The following is a 22,604-nucleotide window of genomic DNA, read 5'->3' on the forward strand; positions in this document are numbered from 1 at the left end:
GCGATTAGTTAAGTTTAGTATAAATTTATGGTGTTTGTATATTATAACATAAATTGAAAGCCAAACGGCTATTTTTTTTCCGGCATCCTTAATAATCATTAAGGGGATACAAATCCCTTGTTGTATCCCCTTAATGATTATTAAGGATGCCAGACAAATAGCCGCTTGGCTTTCAATTTATGTTATAATATAAAAACACACCTTTATGGCATTCGTATAGTATAGGTATGTAAGTTATTTTCACTTAAACCTTGTTATCTTCCAGGTCTACCTACTCACTGATGAGACCTCAAAAAAGGTTGAAACCGGTCTGGGTAGTAACCTCTCTTCATAACGTAATTACAGTATTACATCCCCTAGGTGCTATGTTTTTGCATTATCAGAAAATATCAAGGATAGTAAAGGATCTTGCCCCACCTTTGCTTCGAGTTGCCTTGGTTTTGTACTACCAAGTGGTCATTTACACTTGGATTCGCCGATAGTTTTTCGGTATATATGAAACTCATTGATTCGTAGTTCTCGATCTTAGAGTTTTGTTTACTGGCAATTGAACAACAAGGGATTTGTATTCCCTTAATGATTATTAAGGATGCCAGAAAAATTGCCATTTGGCTTTCAATTTATGGGAATATAGTTTTTTTCTCTTTTGGTTGCCAAATTCCCTGAAATTTCCTACATTTCTACTGCAAAGGAGGGGAGAGTAGAAACTGCACCATTTATATGTAAAGGAAAACAGTCAGCCATCTACTTATATAGTAGGAATCGACTATATCTTAGAAGTTATACAATGGTCGACATTTATGTTTTAATTGTGGAGGATTCATACATCAAATGAAATTTGAGCAATGTTATAACATTAAATAGTAATTACAATGTCACAATTTAGTGAATAATGTTAGTAACGTAGCAGCTTCTAAAAATAGCACACGTCCTGCTGCTTCAGCTCGAGGTTTTCAGATATGACAAGTTTTTATTTTATTTTATTTTATCAGATAAGTACTGTATTACTACTAGGAACTTGTAGTTCAGTTTGTTTAATTTTAAATACTGCTTAATCGATATGTATAATACCACTAGCGACACTCGTGCTTGAAAGACTAACAGAGACAGTGGTTGCGATGAGCGTGCTTAGCCGGTTGCTGTCGTCCGAGAAGCAGACGAATCCCTGTAGGCTTAAGAAGAGGGTGTGTGTTGGATTTCTGCAACGTTAAAAACACACATGATGCTAAAAAAAATTACTATCAAAATTTCATCATTAATAGACCGTAATCGAAGATATCCAGTAATCATTTGAGCTTTCATTTGTACAGCAATAGCATGCTCTAAAATGTATAGATAAAATCTTTTATTTGAAACTTCTGTGTATCCCAAGGTGAACTGATCTGTTATTTATTGGTGCATTAAAATAGTTCTTCCCATAAATACAACTTACCTACCTAAATAGTACCATTCGGTTGTTTATTTCGCGTTTACTGCAGTATGTTGCGGAGTCCGAATTTTTTCATCCATTTCAACCAAGAGCTTGAAGCTATTCCTTAACACATAGTTTCACCTTACGATAATTTCATTCAACAGGATAAAGTGGAATATCTCTAAGATCTTGCATCTCAGAAGTTAATGTGTGAACCCCACAGCGCTAGATGCTTTTTTGCCATGGATTTCATTATCAGGAGTAACGGTAAGGTCAACTGCCCGTTTTTTGCAGTTCTGAAACGGACAGGAAAGAGCTGTATTGAATACCGAATGAGGCATAAAAGTTATATTCCAAATTAATTCTTTTACTGTGAATATTCTTCCTTCTTTATCTGTGATAAAGCATGGCAGCGAAGCACCCAGAGTCCGTATATAGTTGTGATATTTGTGGAGAAGAAGAACTTAGTGAAGAAGACATGAGATCTCACATGTTGATTGTGCACATTGAAGGTGCTATATCATGTCCATTTTGTGATCTTGGCGACATATCTGCTGATGAAATGGTTTATCACGTTAATTCCATGCATTTAGATTATTTAAGTCCCAGTGATGATAAAATTCGCTTCACACTCACACCAAGTGATTCAATAGACTTATTATCATTGTCTGATACCCTTTCAGATAATAATAATATGGCTTCTCCAGTTTGTGAAAATTCACCACAACGAGGAAACTTGTCTTTAAATTTGAATCCTCCTAAGCAAAGAAAAGATACTCCAAGTCCTCGAAGTGGTGAAAATATTACTACCTGCCCATTGTGTGATTATAGAAATCAGTCACCTACAAAATTACAAGAGCATATTAATCGACAACATTTTGATTTAACAAGTCCATCATTTCCAGAATTGCTAAATAATTCTGAAAGAAGTGTTACTAGTCCTTTTATGTGCCCTTTATGTAATAGAAATTTTGAAGCAAGTCCTGATCTTGAACTTCATGTAAATATGGATCATCATGATATTCTTAGTCCTGTGAAATCAACTCGAGTGACTCCTGGTGATGAAAATTCAAATGAATGTTGCCCAGTGTGTGGATGTTCAAACTTTGCATGTGGTCTGGAGTTAGCATCACATATAGAAGAACATTTTGATCAGAGATCTTGCAATGGAATTATATGTACACCAAATACTCCATTTAATTTAGGGCCACATGGTGGTGAAGGTAGGTGAGCTTGCATCATTCCTTTTTTTTTTTTTTTTTTTTTTAATTTCCTTAAGAGTTTCTTATATTTTGAGTGTATTTTTATAGTGTTTTATTCCAGTCATGTGTATTTTCAGTAACAGGAGTCCTCCCAAAACTGTCAGTGATTAAGTGTGGATACTAGTACAAAGAAAGATAATTCAGTGTAAATGTTAGAGCAAGAAAGAGTAAATGTTAAGATATGAAAAGTGATTGAATATTAGAGAGTTAAAGATCATTCCATCTTAGATTTTTGTTTGTGTATACTCTGAACTTAAGTGGCTATTCCACTTAAGTCCACAGCTCACAGACTTCAACATAAATCAAGTCAGATTTTAACTTGATTTATGTTGAGGACATGTCCCTGACTTGGTTATTTAATCAGACTTTCTCTTGAAAGAGTACCAAATAGGGGAAGGAAGGCAAAATAGTGCTACTTTTCAGAAAATAGTATAAAAAAAAGAGATGTGGTAAAATATAGACCAGTTGTTAAGGTTTTGGAAAAGTTGGTTGGGAATAGAATGTGGGATTAAGTGGATGTGAATATGATTCATGAGAGCCAGAATAGATTTCTTATGGGATTCATATTTTAGTAATCTGGTTATTTATAATAGTATAGCAATTAGAATAGATAAGGGGAATGCATATACTAAGGTATTTCCAGATTTTGCTAAGGCATTTGATAGATTGCTCAATAGCCAGTTAGTGCTTAAACTGCCACATGTCAGGTTAGATAATAGATCAGTGGATTTGAGACAATGATCTGTTATCAGTGTGTGTGTGATAATATATGTATACACATTACTGTGTGCATATATATATATATATATATTATTTTGTTTTAATGTGAATTTTATGGTCATAAATTGGTTTTTGAGAAATGCTTGTTTGTCAATGATATAAACCTGGGGAGAGTTAAAAAAAAAAATGCACATGATATGATGGTCCTTTTTGAAAATTTAGACTGATTGAATTGTTTAATGGTTAATCTTGTGTTTAATTATATCTTTTATTGCATTTCATAGAACAGTTTATTAAAAGTAATTATATTCTAAATCCATGGTTATTTTTAAAGCTCAGTTGGCTGTGTGGGCTGACAATTGGCGATATCTGTTCAGTGTAGCTGAATGTTAAGTTCTGCACTTTAGAACTTTATTCTGAATTCTGTAATTTTTTTTTGTATCCTCTGTGTATATAATGTCTTTAATATAATTTACAGGGAAAGATAGCTTGACGGAGTGTAAATTAAGATGATATATAGAAGTGAAAAGGAGATTTTGTGTACAAAATTTAGTGATTGATTTAAATATGTTGTCAAAAGGATCATGAGGGTGTGAAGATAAATTTAAGATGTGGTATGATGACAGTATTGTGTTATTATTTAGACTGCATCTTCATGATGAGTCTTTTGACTCCACGGAGATGTGTTATAATAATTAATTCTCTTTATCAGCTATCATATTGTTACCCTATTGTAAAATATTAGTTACAAAAATGAGATCATCCCTTAATGTAAATGGGGTAGTGGAGCATTACTTATAAGTTGAGTCTTCTCCAAGTGAGAATTTGAAAGGAAATAGTATGTTTGCTGAAGCCTCGACTCCCTAGAGGTCTCAGATAATAATAATAATAATGTTGCTACAGGCATACAGAAGGTGACAAGTAAGAAAAGTCTAGGCAGATCAGCTTGCTGTGAGTAAAGTGAGTGATCATTATGAAAGATTTGAATTATAGTAGTATGGATTGGGTAGAGGATGCAGTATTAAGGGAATGGAATTTATGGAATTCTTGAGGGACCAGTGTCTCAGGCAAGATGTAGTAGAGGGAACACGAGGATCGAGAGTTATAGATTTGTCATTGCATCAGAGGAGTACTCTAACTGAGATGTCAATCTTGCTCCACATTGTTTAGAGTGACCATGCAGTCTTGACTTGAGACTGAAGGCATACAGAAGTTTCCAGGAGAAAGGAACTTATGTGTAATTTTAAGGCAGACAACTATAATACTCGTAGAAATCAGCGTAGGGCAGTTCCATGGATGGAAGAATTGCAAGGGATCTGAGTAGTACATGGGGACTAGTAAAGAAATATTTATCAACAGCAATGGCAATTTGTGTCAAGTGGGATGACTAAGGAAATCAAACATGAACTGCAGAAGTGGGTTTTATTTCTGAAGGAATGGAAAGATTAAAGTCTTATAAGGGCACACGGTGAATTTGTTTCTCATACTAAGTATCCTGAAGGTTAATAAGGCAGTGGGACTGAATGGTATTTCACAATGTTTTGAGAGAATATGCCAAGGAACTGACAGCTCCATTGACCTTGCAGTTCAGTGAAAGCCTAGCTATTGAAAAAATATCTCTATTTATGCAGACATTTAAATTTAGATGGATTTATAGGATTGAAGAGGTATATGGGGAATTAAGCAAACTTGATATTAATAAGGGGATATTAATATCAAGTTTGATTAATGTCAAGCCCCTGAGGTATTAATTAATACCTCAGGGGCTCACTTTAGTGAGTACGGGCATGGCAAACCCGAGGTACCTGATGCTGGACCATGCCTTACGTCATGTAATATGCATCTGTTATATTATCTGTAGACTGGTCCTTCCTTGCTTCTTTCTTCTCTTCTTGCTCCTTACCCCAAATGCTATTAGAGGATTCGAGGGCTAGGGGTGAATCTTTCCTATTTTGCTGTGTCATTTCATCTTATGCACTATTGTGAGGCACCAGCCCATCTGGCCAGCATGGTGCTATAAGGCCAAATACCTTATAGCACCATGAAGAGAATGCAAATGATGAATAAAATAGGAAAATTACGTACTGGCTTGTCCATCGTCCAGCATAAAAAGGGATGCGTCCTGGACTTAGGTAGAGGGTCTAGGTCGAAAAATATGCTACAGTCTCCACTAGCTACAATGAGTCAACCTACAGTGCACAATGATAGAAGGATATTAGTAGGAACATATAACTGCAGATCCCTATGGGATGATGATAGATTGGAAGAACTGATGAAGGAATTGGACCATATAAAATGGGATGTTGTGGGCCTTTCAGAGATAAGAAGGAAAGAAGAAACTCGCATGCGATTAAAAGATGGACATCTACTCTACCACTGTGAATGTAACAGAAACTCAACTGGTGGTGTAGGATTCCTAATAAATAAAACAATCAAGGACAATGGCCTCTTTGTTAATAAAATAACATCAAGAATAGCTGAACTAAGTCTCTTCATAAATAAAAGATGCCAACTGAAAATTATACAAATGTACGCCCCAACTACGGACCATCCAGATGAAAAGATAGAAGATTTCTGAGAAACATTAGAATTAAATAATTCTAAAGAATTCTACATAATTATAATGGGTGACTTTAATGCCAAGATTGGAAACAGAGATGACCATCTGAACTCCATTAGTAAATTTGGATTTGGACAGAGGAATGAAAGAGGAGAAAGACTTATTGAATTCGCAGAAGAAGAAAACCTTTTTATTATGAAAAGCTTTTTTTAAGAAGAAAATCAACCGAAAATGGACTTGGAGAAGCCCAAATGGACAAACCTATAATGAAATAGACTTCATCCTCTTCAACAGAAGATATATAATAAATAATACCGAACTGCTTAATAGATTTAATACAGGAAGTGACCAGAAACTAATAAGGGCAAAAGTATGGATCAACAAAAAATGGGAATGAAATAAGCTCATAAGAAAAAAGTCCAATTTAGTGAATCTACAAAACCTCTACCACAATAAAAGTTGTTATAGAGAATCACTCAAAAATGAACTAAAAAAGTTAAACACAGCCACTACCATCGATGAATCTAATGAAATATTAACAAAATCTATCTTGAATTGTGCACTAGAAATAGGAGGTGTAAAAAGGCACCAAAGAGAGGAAAAACTAAGACAACTAAAACTAAGAAAAACTAAGGAAACCTTAGATCTGATGAAGAAAAGAAGAAATATGAAAAGAGATTTGAATGATACCAATAAAATAGAATATATGGAAATTTGTAAAACTCTACGTAAAAGGATGAAACATGAACTTAGATCGTATAATACTAAGAAAATTAAAGAAACAATAGAAAACAATAGTAATATGAAGGTCCTAAGACGAACATTATCAGTTGGAACAAAGGAAATAGCTGCTGTAAGAGGAAAAAATGGTAAAGTTATAAAAAAATAGAGATGCAATAATCAAAAGAATTCAGGAATTTTATACTGAACTCTATGAGGACAAAGACGGAGACATCCAAGAATCATTTATGGATAACTCGAGTGAGGAAGAACATGATGCACCTGAGATCTTACAAGGCGAAGTGGAAATGGCACTGCGAGAAATGAAGAATGGAAAGGCCCCAGGAGAAGATGGAATTATGGTAGACTTCTTAAAACTGGGAGGAAGCCCTGTCATCAAACAGCTGACTAAACTCTTTAATAAATTATTTAAATTAAGGGGATATTAAATCCCACATTGTTTTAAAACCGAATAAAAAAAATCAAAGATCGGAATCAAAGAGTTTCATGCCGAATATAGTAACTATAAACGTATCGGCGACTACTAGTAAACTAAAGTACATAGTTTGAGTACATAGTACAAACTAGGGCAAGGTTGTAAAGGTGGAGAAAGTTCTGATCGCTATTCTTAGTATTTTCCGTAATGTAAAACCCATCTCCTAGGAGATGTATGATGGTATACATTATGGTGGGAGGTCACTACCCAGACCGGTTTTGATCTTATTATCTCTTTAATAAATGCCTAAAACAGAAAAAAATTCCAAAAAATTGGAACAGTTCACTTCTAATATTAATTTTTAAAAAGCGCAATAAGGAAGAAATTAAAAACTACAGACCTATAAGCCTACTCCCCACCATATATAAAGTTTTCACAATAATTTTAAATAATAGAATAAAATCTAAACTAGAGGGATTGCAATCCTGTGAACAACTGGATTTAGAAAGAATTACAATACTTTGGACCATATTCACACATTAAGACAGCTTATTGAAAAATCAGTTGAATACAATAAACCCTTATGTCTGGCCTATATAGACTACGAAAAAGCATTTGATTCAGTTAAAACATTTGCAACGCTAAAAGCACTTGAAACCCATGTAACTGAGAAACCATATATTGAAACACTAAAACATATTTACAATAATGCAACTTTTACAGTGAAAAGTTCCCAATACAAAAACGCATCCGTCAAGGCTGCACTAGAGGAAGTCTTTAGAAGCCTTGACTGGGAAACAAGGAATAAACATAAATGGAGAAAGGCTGCATCATCTGAAATTTGCAGATGATATTGTCCTAATAGCAGATAATCTTGAAGATCTGGAAGAAAGGCTAAATCAGCTAAATGAAGCCTCCAGAGTAATTGGATTAAAAATAAATAGAGAAAAAACAAAAATAATGATGAATAAATATATTAACCATAATACTGTCAAAGTTGAAAAACATGAAATAGAACAAGTTACTTCATATGTATATTTAGGCCAATTGTTATCCTTTGAGTAGTGCCAAAGAAAAGAGATTGAACGAAGAATTCACCTTGGATGGATGGATGGCTTATGGGAAAATGAGAGACATATTCAGAAGTGGTATCCCTATGAGTCTAAAAAGGAAAGCTTTCGACCAGTGCATTCTTCCTGTCCTAACATATGGAGGAGAAACATGGACTTTAACAGAAGCCCTAAACAAAAAGCTGAGAACAACATAACATCACATGGAAAAAAGTATGCTAAAAATAACATTAAGAGATAGGAAGACAAATACTTGAATAATATCTGGATATTGTAAAATACATTAAACAGGTGTCATGGATATTGTAAAATACATTAAACAGGCTAAGTGGAGATGGGCTGGCCATATTGCCAGATGCAGTGATGGGAGATGGACTAGAAAAACAACAGAGTGGAGACCACTGGATGGAGCAAGACAAAGAGGAAGACCAAGAAGGTGGAGGGATGAACTGGAACAAATTGCAGGAGTGAGATGGATGGGAGAGGCTGAAAACCGAGTGATCTGGAAAACCATGGGGGGAGACCTTCATCCAGCAGTGGACAGAACCAAAAGATTGAAGAAGAAGATATTAATAAGGCTGTGGGACCTGATGATATATCACCGCATATTTTGAAGGAATGTGCCATTGAGTTGACATCTGCAATGACATATTTGTTTAATATGAGTCTTACACTGGATCAAGTTCCAAAGGAGTGGAAGGAAGGCAAGATTTTTACCACTTCATAAAGGAGGTGACAGAATTCAAGCACCAAATTATAGGCCAATCTGTGTCAGGTGTTGAGGTTAAAGTGTTGGAAAGGCTGGTAAAAATCAGGATCCAGAATTGAGTTGAATGATGGTGTTATCTTTGATGGATAGCACAGATTTGCTAAAGGGACGTCATGTTTTAGTAATCTACTTACTTAGACTGCAAAGGCTTTTGACATATTATCACATGATATAGTAATATTAGAGTGCATTGGATTGGATATTAGACTTGTACATTAGATTGCAGATTGGCTATCTGATAGGTATCAATAAGTTGTGTATGGGGGAGCAATATCCCAGAAGAGGAAAGTCACTAATAGTGTGCCTCAGGGGTCTGTTTTAGGGTTATTGCTGTTTATTCTGTATGTTAATGATATTGGGGAAGATTTAAATGGGGATATATACAGTTGTTTGCAGATGATGCAGAGTTGGGATGAAGTATGAGGAATAAAGCAGATGTTGTTGCCTTACAAGAAGATTTGAATAGATTGAATGAATGGAAAGAGAACTGGGGATGCCAATTCAGTATTGCGAAATGTAAGGTTTTAAAATGTGGAAAACAAAGATGGACTGTAGAATTTACTTTTGGTGGGGATCCATTGTTGGAGGTGGAGGAAATAAGAGATCTTGGGGTAGTGGCAGATAAGGATCTAAAATTTAGAGGACATATTGCCAAAATTGTGACAACAACACAATGGCAATGATGGGGAGTACAGTGACTTGTGGAAGTAAGGAGATTGTGGTTCCATTGTATAAGGTTCTGATTAGGGTGCATATGGACTACTGTGCACAGATTTGGTCATCTGGTTTCAAAAGGATGGAGAGAATACAGAGGTGATTGACTAAAATAGTTTCTGATTCTCTGGAATGTTAAATATAAAGATCGTAGTTATAGGATTAACTTTTCTAGTAGTAAGACTTATACGTTGGTTAGACATAACTGGTAATTAGTTTACGGAAATTAACCAGTTAGGATTAACTTTGAAGAACTTTTTTTTTTATAAAATTGTGGGAGATTGGAGTAGAACAAGAAGTCATTACTGGAAGCTGCATGAAGAGGGTAGAACATTAAGTCATCTCTGGAAGCTGTATAAAGAGGGTGTGAGCAACGGAGTGAGAAACAGGTTTTTTGCATGGAGAGTTGGGAATGCATTGCCTGAGGGTATCTGCAGAGAATTTGAATGTATTTAAGGCATGGTATGATCAGCTGTATGAATGTATGTATGTATGATGAAAGAGACCTCCTAGATGAGCCTGTCACTCCATTAACAGTAGAAGTATACGATGCAGTAGAATAAAGACAAGCAGCCATTTCTGGAAGTTGCAAAAGACGACGGTGAGAGGTGGCTGTTTTTCATGAAGGGTAGTTGTACCATGGAATTCATTTCTTGATAGAGCAGTGAATGTGCAGACAGTGAAATAAGGAGTGGTGATAAACTTTGTGTTGTCCAGTCAGAAAGCTGGCTACCCAATTGCAAAAGTTGGGAGGGGGTTGACTGATTGAGTGATGGGAGTTTACTTAATAGACCTTATTTGCAAAACTCAGTCAAAAGTCTTGGAGATATCAAGAGCAACCACTTGAGATTTATTATTATTATTATTACCCCAAGACCTCATGGAGTCAAAGACTCATCTGGGAGGTCCTTTTATCTCACACACACACACACACACACACACACACACACACACACACACACACACACACAGCTCATCATACCGTGTTTTAAACACACTCAGACTCCTTGCAGACATCATACTCTCAGGCAAGGCATTCCAATCATTCACAACTCTGTAAGAAAAAAAACCTGCTTCTCACTCCCCTACTCACACCCTCTTTATACAGTTTCCAGGGATGACCTCTGGTTCTCCCACTATTTTCTGTAGTACTTCTCCAGCATTGATCCTATAACAACTGCTTACTAACTTGTAGGTCTCAATCATATCTCCCTCTTCCTCCATCCACCAGACTGCAAATTGCATCTTCTCAATCTTTCCTCATACTCGACATTCCAGAGGTTAGAAACTACCTTAGTCAGTCACCTTTGGACCCTTTCCAACATCTCTTTGTCCTTCTGAAAATCAGGTGACCAAATCTGGGCACAATAGTCCATGTGTGGCCTAATCAAAGCCTTATACAATGGAACAAGAATCTCCTTACTTCTACAAGTCAGTGTCCTCTGCATCATTCCCAGAAGCCTTTGTGTTGTCTTCACAATTTTGGCTATGTGCCCCCTAAATTTCAGATCCTTATCCACTATCACCCCCAGATCTCTTATTTCCTCCACCTCCAACAATATATCCTCACCAAGCATAAATTCTGCATCCCATCTTTGTTTTCCAAATTTTAAAACCTTACATTTTGCAACATTGAACTCACATCCCCATTTCCATGCCCAATCACTCAATTTATTCAAATCTTCTTGTAAGGCCACAACATCCTCTCTACTCTTCATCATTCGTCCCAACTTTGCATCATCTGCAAACAACTGAATATCTCCATCCAAATCTTCACCAATAACATTAATATATAAGTTAAACAGCAATGGCCCTAAAACAGTCCCCTGAGGCACTCCACTAGTGACTTTCCTTTTCCTGGATATCGCTCTCCTGTACACAACTTGTTGATACCTATCAGATAGCCAGTCTCCAATCCAATGCACTAATCTAATGTCCAACCCCATCTGCTCTAGTTTGACTGTCACCTTATCATGAGGTAATCTATCAAAAGCCTTTGCGAAATCCAAGTATATTACTGAGTATCTTCCTCCTCTGTCCGAGGAAGCAGTCGCTTTATTGTAATAAGTAAGTAGATCACTAAAACATGACATCCCTTTAGCAAATCCATGCTGTCCATCAAAGATAATACCATTGTTGTCAACCCAATTCTGGATCCTAGTTCTCACAAGCTTCTCCAACAACTTAACCACAACACCTGACACACAGATAGGCCTCCAGTTTGATGCTTGAGTTCGATCACCTCCTTTATTAAGTGGCACAATCTTGCCCTCCTTTCACTCCTTAGGAACTTGACCAAGTGCAAGACTCTTATTAAAAAAATGTCAAGGCAGGTGTTACACTCCCTGGTACATTCCTTCAGAATATGTGGTGATATATTATCAAGTCCCACAGCCTTATTAACATCTAGTTTGCACAACTCCCCATACACCTCTTGCTCACTTACAGTCAGTCTCTCCTCCCCATCAACTGATCTACTTACTTATTACAATAAAGCAGTCGCTTTATTGTAATAAGTAAGTAGATCACTAAAACATGACATCCCTTTAGCAAATCCATGCTGTCCATCAAAGATAATACCATTGTTGTCAACCCAATTCTGGATCCTAGTTCTCACAAGCTTCTCCAACAACTTAACCACAACACCTGACACACAGATAGGCCTCCAGTTTGATGCTTGAGTTCGATCACCTCCTTTATTAAGTGGCACAATCTTGCCCTCCTTTCACTCCTTAGGAACTTGACCAAGTGCAAGACTCTTATTAAAAAAATGTCAAGGCAGGTGTTACACTCCCTGGTACATTCCTTCAGAATATGTGGTGATATATTATCAAGTCCCACAGCCTTATTAACATCTAGTTTGCACAACTCCCCATACACCTCTTGCTCACTTACAGTCAGTCTCTCCTCCCCATCAACTGCTCTCATTGAAGTCACATTCACAAGATTGAAAGACCTTTATGAACTGCACATTAAGTATCTCCACCAGACATTTCCCAACAGCTCTCTTTTTACCATTTGCCAAACCTTTTCCATGGTGTTTGTCCAGAGACGGGTGACTTAGGTTAGTAGGTCCCCTGCTGATTGGCAATGAAAGAATTCATGAGGTCAGTCATTTATTAGATGAGTCATCAAGCATAGGAGTTTGAACAATGTTGGAGTTTGGCTCTTTCCATTACTTTAGAAAGAATTGAGGTAGGAGAAACTAGACAGTAGTTTGAAGATAAAGATGTGTCACCATTCTTAGGAATATGTTGTATATGGGCTAGTTTCCAGATAGATACAAGCTGAATGAATAAGAAAGTGTAAATAAGTGGCACAGACTTTTAGAACAATTGGAGGAATGCCATCAGGGCCAGGAAACTTTTTGTTATCCAATTTAATCAAACTTTTTCTGATCTCTTTCTGGTAAAAGGCCAAATGCAACATTGAGTGTTTGGAATGGTTGGGGGACATTTACCGTGATCAGCTGTGCAAGAGTTGGAGGAGCAGTAGGAAGTAAGGATGTCGTCTTTTTCTGTGGGTGATGATGCAATAGTTCTATCTGGGTGTAATAGTGGTGGGAGCAGTGTTTGGCAGAAGTTATGGCCAATGGCTTTGGTTAAAACCCAGAAGTCATGGCTACCATTTGGGTAGGATGTAAGTTTCCTGCTTTTAGCGCTCTCAAAATCAGTTTTCAATTTTCTTGCATTTATTCCAAGTTTTGGTGTAGGCAGTATAGGAAGATGGAGTTTTTGGATGCAAGCCAGTTGCAATATGACTCTTCTTTTGTACAACCTTGGCATACCTGTGGAAGAACCAATATTTCACCTGAATTTAGGGTGAAGTGGGGAATAAATGTTTTCATGTCAATGAGAATTATTTCAGTAATTTGTTTTGCATATAGGTTTGTCTCAGGTGGCTGGAAATAGTAACCTAATTAAGGAAATGAGGCATAGAAGTTGCAGAGATTCTCCCAGTTGGCTTTCTGGTAATGCGTGGATGTAAATGGTATACAACTACTTATATTGACTCTTTGCTCCATGAGGAAAAAGATCTTTGCTAAATTGTGGTCTGAAAAGAGGGCGGATAACATTCACAGTATACTTAGATGGGTCATTAGTGAAGAAGAGAACCAGAGTCATTGGGATTGTTTGGTATTGTGGTCGGCATGTGGACAATTTGTGTGAGATCGTTTATGATTGCAAAAGTCAGCTTCTCTGCCTGCTTGATCTGTGTAATTGGAAGGGGGGAAGCCAGCTGGTATTGTGAACATTGAAGTCTCTGAGGAAAATGACTTTGCTGTTTAGAGAGGTGGATTGAAGAAAATCAACATTTAAGGGAAAGTGATTAAAGAGTTCAGAGTGGTTGTTAGCATTAGGAGAGTGGTAGGACAGCATGTGAATTGGCAGAATGAGGTAGAGTGATTTTTAGCTTTCAGGTTGGATACTCTCTGTTATGGTATATCAGAGCAAACATATGCACCGACCTCATCTCTGAGGCAAAAGAAGTCGAGGGGTATGTAGTTGGGAAAGCAGAGATGAGTAGTGTTTGAGAAGGTTGAGATTTGAGTTTCTATCAGGAAAAATAGGTGAAATTTTGTAGACTGGAGGTAAAAAAGTGAACATCATTAACCTTAGAACTGAAACCACATATATTTGTGATGGGTCAGTGAAGTTTGCTGTTAACCACATGGGAATCACATTCCTTGTGCAGTGTTTGAGATCATTTCCATGCTGGTTACTTGCAGTTTGATTTTCTCACTAGTATTCTTTTTTTATAACTGATTGGCCATGTATTATCTCCACTTTGATGTTTCTTTTACAGTTCTTGTCATAATTGCTGCCTTTAAGTCAGATGTGGCTGGGCTTGTACGTGTGATGCAGAGCTGATGCCTCTTGATTGCTGTTGATATGAATGCAGATCTGCTTGTCAAGGTATCTTAGGTCACTTTATTAAGTTTGAGAAGTTTGTTCTGCCTCTATTTAATTGTGAGCCCCCGAAGTGGTGACACCTTACAGTTTTTTTGGGGTCGAAGTTGCATTGTTCAGCAAGCCACAAATGTTATCATTTAGCATTGTGTCAGTTTCAGAATGGAAATTCAGAATGCTGGCATTATATTTTTTGTTTTCTTCCTCAGTCATGTCTTGAACTGATGAGGCAATGAGATGAAGCTTGCTGACATTGTTTACGGTAGGCATGTTAACTTTGAGATGCTGATTGTGAATTACTTTGAGCTTTTTTTCAGTTGTGTCAATTTTCTGAGAGAAGGTTTCATTGAGCATGATAAAGCTCTTTTCCAGGCTATTCATGCACTTGCTGAGGTTTGGGAATCGTTTAATGGTGGGGAGGAACAGTGGACAGAAAATTGGCTGGCTGTGGTTGCTTAGGAGTTTGAGCACCAATTCTTCTGGCAGCAAAAATTTCATAACAAATGCTTTTTTCTTTACTGAAATATTTAGTTTGCAGCTTCAGCATTTTAAAGCTTCAATAAGTCTATCTGTGGTAGTAAGACTCAAAGTGCTTTGTTGCCACTATCTTTGTTTCATGCTGCAGTCATTGTTACACATTGGCTGCTAGCACTTGCTGTGGTGGATTTTAAAATATGGGAAAGCTTTTTTGAAATGTTCAGAGTTCTTTTAGTTGGTTTAGCAATCTTCAGTTGCTTGAACTATTGCTGTAGTTTCTTTTGAGGGCAGAAGATTAAGTGAAATCACTTTTAAAGACTATCTAATAACAGCACAATTTCCATTTCCGAGTTAGACATTTGGTTAGTAGATTTAGAGTAGTATTATGGAAAAAAGAGAATGATGTTGACTAGTGGAGTACTAGTGATTTATATGCTTGTTTTGAGGTTAAAGCACACTCCACCTAGGGATAATAATTAACTTTATTTAATTATTAAATTATTAGACCAGTCTTTTGTCTTGGTCACTAATGCATCTTCATTGGCACAAAGATATGAATTCTACTCTTACTCACAGGGACATTAGTAGGATGGCAGATCAAAACTGAGTGTTAAAAAGCATGATCCTAATTCAACACTAAATAAAGTCTCAAGATGATTCTATCCCAGATATTGGATAAATTAGGCAAGTAGATTTATTTAACTTTAAAAAGCTGTGCTGCTGTGGTTGTATTCAAGGAACAGAATTTCAGATATTTACCTACTTCTGTATAATAGGGAGATTTTTTCTCTCATTAGATCAATTGAGTTAAATAGCTGCAGTATTGATAATGGGTATTAGGTCCATTATCCATGGATAGCAGATGCTTGATATGGATCACCTGATCTACTGGGGAGAAAAATCTTCCTGTTATACAGAAGTAGACACAAATATGAAAGTCTGTTCCTGAAATTTACCATAGCACTACAACATTTGTCCAAATTTAAATGGATATGGCTATCCTGCTTTATCCAAAATCTTTATGACCTACTATGCTTATTCTGTGGTTGTCTAATGTCTAAGGAGATGAAACATTTTGACAAGATCTGATAGTGGATAACCAAGATAATATCTGGCCTTATAGAATATTGCATATGAAGGAAAGATTGGAAAAATATTGTTTACGAAGTTTTGAGAAATAGGAGGAGAGGAGATATGATAGAAATGTACAGGTTGCTCAGGGAGTCTTACATTATAGATATTTCTTAGTCATCCTTGGAAGATCTGAGTAAGGATGTGGTTGAGAAAGCATATGAGATCCTAGTTTCACATGATATGATATGTGGAATAGGCTGCCAGTGGATATTATTATCATCATCATCATCATTATCAAATTCCTGACATGTACCCTCAAGGGGTGTACAGGATATGACAGTACTACATGAAAAAATTACATCATTACTAACTTCCTATCTACAATTTTCCTCCAAATCAGTCTGTTACTTGTCAAGACTCCAACATTATCAGATCTTATATTTCTATCGTCTAAGGCACTTTGTACCGTATCAATCCACCTATATCTTGGTCTTCCTCTGGGTCGTTTTCCTGCCAACCTGGCAGAGAACACTTGTTTTGCTAATCTTTCCTCTCCCATTCTATTTAAGTGACCATACCATCTGAGATTAGCTCTGCTAATGCATTCCTGGATGCTGACAATGTCAAGTTCTTTCCTAATATCCTCATTTTTAATATGATATTGCCATTGATGCCATCTATTCACGCCTCTAATCTTTCTCAGGATTCTCATATCTGCAGTCTCTAGTCTTTGGTCAAGTGTTTTACTTCTGACTCAGCTCTCAGATCCATAAGTTAAAACTGGTTTGAACACTGTCTTGTATACAGCTAATTTAGTGTTCCGACTAATTTCTCTCTTATTCCATATGAAGTTATTCAATTGACTTCCCACCATACCAGCTTTGCTGATTCTGTTGTCTATTTCTATATTTAATTTACCATCTTCAGTAAAAATCGTGCCTAAGTAGCTGAAATGTTTTACTTGTTCCACAGGTTCTCCATTCACAACACAGTTGACATTTTCAATGATTCTGCCTATTTTCATTGTCTTTGTCTTTTTATTGCTGACCTTCATACCATATCTATTACAACAGCTATTCAATTTAGTCAGATAATCTTGCAGACTTGTAGCGGATTTATTTAGAAGTATAACATCATCCGCATAAAGCAAAGAGCTGACATTAACATCTCCAATTTTGATATCAGGTTTAATACCACTTTCCTTCATAATATGATCCATATAGATAATGAATAACAGAGGGGATAATGTACATCCTTATCTCACACCAGATTTAACATTAAACCATCTTCGTGTACTTCCTTCAATTCTAACTGCTGACTTGCAACTCAAATAAAGACTAAGTATTGCTTAATATAATGCCCCATTGACACCATAATACTGCAGCGTATTGAATAGCTTCTCTCTTGGCACCTTATCATATGCCTTTTCCAAATCGACAAAGCTTAAATGCAGATCTTTGTTATATTCCCATGCTTTCTCGACTATTTGTCGTAAAGTGAAGATCTGATCCTGACAGCCTCTGTTTGGCCTGAATCCAGCTTGTTTTTCACCAAGCTTTTCTTCCAGAATTCTTCTCAACCGTTTCTCGAGTATACTTGCATAGATCTTGCCAGGAACACTCAGTAGGGAAATGCCTCTGTAATTCTCACATTCAGTTTTATTTCCCTTTTTATATATGGGTACTATGACAGCTCTACCTCCAATCATCGGGAATTCGTCCCTCTGTCCAGGCTTTCTGAACTGTGCAGTGCAGCCACTGTAAGACTTTTATACCACCATACTGCAGCATTTCTGGTCGAATATCATCTACTCCTGCTGCCTTTCCACATTTCAAGCTTTTGATGGCTTTTTCTACTTCAAGTATGGATATGTATTCCTGACTGCATGCCTGGTCAGTGTTTTTTTATCACTGTGCTGTCATCACTGCTTGTTTCATTTAGCAGTTTTTCAAAGAAATTACTCCATACTTCAAGGATATCTTTTTCTCCTGTTTTCATGTCACCTTTATCATCTCTAATTCCTTTTATAGCACTCTTTCCTCCATTCCTAAGTTTCTTCAACAACCTCCAGAATATTTTGCCACCTTCTTGATATTTATTTTCTATATTCTTGCCAAAGTCCTCCCATGACTTTTGTTTAGCTAGTTTTACACACTGTTTAGCTTTCTTACATTTGTCTCTGTATTCTGTAAGAGTAAAAGCTGACTTATTTGCCAGGAACTTTTGATATGCTTTCTTCTTTTCCTTCACTGCCTCTTTAACTTCCTGTGTCCACCAGGGAGTTCTGATTTTTTTATCCTTGCACACAACCTCACCACATGCCTTTCTGGCAGAATCAATCAATGTTTTCTTCAGAGTTTGCCACTGAATCTCCAAGGTTTGATTCCTGTTCTCAAACTCTTTCATTTTCTTTTCAATAATCTTTCTGTATTTTAGTCTACAGTTCACATCTGAGAGCTGTTCAACTTTTATTCGCTTTAAAACTTTCTTACATGTTATTCTTTTCAATATGAAATTCAATTTTATCCTGCTCAAGACTAAATAGTGATCACTTCCAATTTCAAATCCTCTGTACAATCTGGTGTCCTGCACCAGGGAGAAAACATCACTATCAACAATAACATAGTCAATGAGACTTTTCTTATTCCTAGCCTCTTCTCTCCATGTGAATTTGTGCACATTTTTATGTTGGAACATGGTGTTAGTAATAACCAGTCCATGTGCTGAGCAGAAATCCAACACATATTTGCCATTATTATTAGCTTTGCTCTTTTCTCCAAATTTTCCCAAAATATTTTTGTATGTCTCACAATCATTTCCTACTCTGCTATTTAGATCCCCAACAAGGACCAACTTTTCCTTTTTCATTGTGTCAGTTGCTTTTTCTAAAGCGTCAAAAAATTCCTCCACTTCTACCTTAGTAGAACCTTCTGTGGGACCATAGGCACAAATAAGTCTCATTGTCCAGTTCCCCATTCTCATATTTGCCCACATTACTCTTCTTGAGACTGACTGCCATTCAAGAAGATTAGCCTCGTATTTTGTGTTGAATATTATGGCTACTCCTTCTTTTCCTTGATTGTCATTGCCTGAATATAACATTTTGTATTTATTGCTCAGAAAGATCTCACCAGTTTTGGTCTTTTTTGTTTCAGTCACCCCTATTATGTCGATCTGGTACTTATCTAATTCCTCAGCTAGCTCCATTTCTTGCCATTCAGGCTTCTTACGTTGATAGTACCGATCTTACTACCGATGATACTACCGATCTGGATATTATTATTATTATTATTATTCAGGCCTCCATGGAGTCAAAAGACTCATCGTGGGAGGTCCTTCCTAAGAACATAAAGTCTGTCAAGATTCATCGAGGGGAGGTCCCCCCTAAGAAACACAAAGTCTGTCATACCACTCCTTAAACTCATTGACCATCTCACTCTCACCACTCCAATGTATTCCATTCAACTACCCTCTTGCTTACAGTTTCCTTTTGTAACTTCTAGGGATGGCCTCTTGTCATCACTCCTTCCCGCTGTTCAACCAAGCGAAAGAACTCTCCAGTGTCAACCCTGTAACCACCTCTCAACAGTTTAAAAGTCTCAATTATATCACCTCTCCTTCTTCTGTCCACTAAACTCTGCAGTCCACATTCCCTCAGCCGATCCTCATTACTATCCTTGTACAGTCCTGAAACCATCTTTGTCATCCATCTTTGTATCCTTTCCACAGTTAATTTATCCCCTTCAAATCCTGGGGACCAAATCTGAGAACAATAGTCTAAGTGTAGTCTGATCAGAGACTTATACAACGGAATAATAACCCTTTTATCTCTGCAGGTCAGTGTCCTTCTCATAATTGCAGCAATCCTCTGTGTTACCTTCACCACCTTTGCAATATGCCCCCTAAATTTCAGGTTTCTATCAATCAATAACCTCAGATCTCTTATCTTCCCTACTTCCTCCAGTATAACTCCTCCCATAGAGAATGCAGCATCCCATCGATGTTTCCCAAACCTGAAGACCTTACATTTTGCTGCATTAAATTGACACCCATTCATTTGCCCATCTATCTGGCTTATTCAAATCCTTTTTGCAGGGCTACCACATCTGCACTATTACTAATAATCCTTTCCAGCTTCGCATCATCTGCAAACAACTGAATATCTCCTTGCAATCTACTGGCAATGTCATTGATATAAAGGTTAAACAATATAGGTCCTAGTACTGAGCCCTGTGGGACCCCACTTGTAACCCTCTGCCTCCTTGAAACTGCTCCACCATACACAGCTCTGTGATACCTATCAGACAGCCAATCCTGAATCCAGTTGACCAATCTGACATCCAGACCCATGTGCTGCACTTAAATATCAGCTTATCATGTGGCACCCTGTTAAATTCCTTCGCTAAGTCTAAGAAAATTGCAGTATATGCCTTTCCCTCATCTAATGTTCTTGTAACTTTATTATAAACAGCTAGCATATTGCTAAAACAAGCGTGCCCTTTCACAAATCCATGTTGACTCTCACAGATAACATTACCCTCATCTGCCCAATGCTGTATACGGCCCCTCACTACTTTCTCCAAGATCTTAACAACTACTGATGACACACAGACTGGCCTATAATTAGACACTTCCAGTCTGTTACCACCCTTATGCAATGGCACTATCTTGTGAGTGTATCTTTAGTGAATTCTTTAAAAGAAAGACCTTAGGCCTTATAACCTGGAAGATACCTCCCTTGACTCTCTGGATAATAATTTTTTTGCACAAGGCAAAATATTTCAAAATTGTCTATAGCATAACTCCTCCCTGTCTGGATTTGAATCTAAAAGAGTTTGGTATTTAGGATGTACTCCATAATTATGTCCATGTAGTTCAGTTTTGATTTCATTGGGATCAATAAAAAAAAATTGAAGTTTGGAAAAGCAGTTCGAATTGATAGTTATTACTATCATTTTAAATTGTTTCATCAAATTTTACATTATTTTTCTGCACTGGTTAGAGGGAATTTGAGTAAATTTGGTAGTTAAGATTTTTATTCAAAGCAGAACTATACATGTATGGAAACTGCTTTATAATTTTTGATGCATTTATCGTATTTTTGCAAAAATATGAAGTATTGCCATTTGATGGAGCTTTTTTTTTTTCATGATTTTACAGAAATGATATTATTATTCAGGACCTCCATGGAACCATAGGACTTATCATGGGAAGTCCAAATTAGACAACATGGTCTGTTGCACAGTTCCTTAAATTCATCTGCTGAATGTCTTCTTACCACCCTTTCATGCAATGCAGTTTATCCTCTATTGGAAGATAAAATGGATTAAGTTATAACTCTCCATATGAAAAATTTATTTCTCATTCTGTAACTTCCTGCTTCCTTTTGCATTTTCTTAAGGATGTTTCCTTGTTCTTTTTGTTCCTCCTTGTTCTACCATATGAAAAATCACTCCAGTATCAATCACATAAATACCTTACAATCCCCCCCCCCCCCCCCATTTGTCTTCTATCTATCAAAGGCTGTAGTTTACATGCCCTTAATTTATCTTCATAATCAACATTGAGCAGTCATGTAATATTTTCATTATTTGCCTCTGCAGATAATGATAATATTACATGACTGCACAATGTTGTGCAATCATCTAGATTACTGAGCACAGTAATCTAGATGTTCTCTGCTCAAAGCTTTATGCAATCGAATTATCTTTTATCTCTGCTGGTTGCTATCCTCCTCAGTATTACAACAATTCTCTGGGTTGCCTTCACAATTGCGATATATCCTCTAAACTTCAACTTTCTATTTCCTGTTACCCCAAGATTCCTTGCTTCTTACACTTCTTCTAGTATAACTCCAAGTGAGTATAAAGCATCTCTGGGTCCCAAATTTCAAAACTTTACATTTAGTTGTATTAAACTGATTTTCTTCCTTTGCCCACCCTTTTGAAGAGCCACATCATCAGCTCTAATACTAATAACCATCCCAAGCTTCACATCTTCTGCAAACAACTGAATATCTTTCGGTAACAGCGACTATATCATTGACATAGATTGAACAGTAATGGTCCCAATACTGAATGTTGAAAGTTTATTTTTCACTTGGTTAGAGTATAATAAATTTAGTTTAATCCTTTATCCAAATGTGAGCAAACAAAGTTTGCGCAAAATTTAGTTTAATCCTTTATCCAAGTGTGTGCAAACTTTGTTTGCTCACACTTGGATAAAGGATTAAACTAAATTTATTATACCCAATACTGAATCTTATAAGGTTACAAGTGCAGTCTCACAGGATTCAGTATTGGGACCATTACTTTCTGCTACTATTGCTGCTCCATATTCAACTGTGATATCTATGAGAAAGCCAGTTACTAATCCGAACTACTAACCTGATATCTAAACTCATATGTTGCAACTTAAACACCAACTTGCAATGATGTGGTGTCCTATTGAATGTCTTTGCTCCCCCCCCCCCCCCAATAAA

At 36.7% G+C, this 22,604-nt stretch overlaps 1 protein-coding gene across 1 annotated transcript in view; it reads left to right on the forward strand.

The window, feature by feature from the left end:
• Positions 1-1,440: 1,440 nt before the first annotated feature.
• Positions 1,441-22,604, forward strand: part of LOC150096002 (zinc finger-containing ubiquitin peptidase 1-like) — a 245,689-nt gene continuing 224,525 nt past the window's right edge. The window contains exon 1 of the mRNA XM_090409263.1: positions 1,441-2,634. Within this exon, the coding sequence (XP_090265389.1) occupies positions 1,818-2,634 (817 nt within the window). The 5' untranslated portion in view covers positions 1,441-1,817. The remainder of the gene's footprint in view (positions 2,635-22,604) is intronic.

Source organism: Typopeltis vanoorti, chromosome 19 (assembly GCF_054136105.1).
Source record: "Typopeltis vanoorti isolate ZY-2024b chromosome 19, IOZ_Tvanoo_1.0, whole genome shotgun sequence".
Lineage (NCBI taxonomy): Eukaryota > Metazoa > Arthropoda > Arachnida > Uropygi > Thelyphonidae > Typopeltis > Typopeltis vanoorti.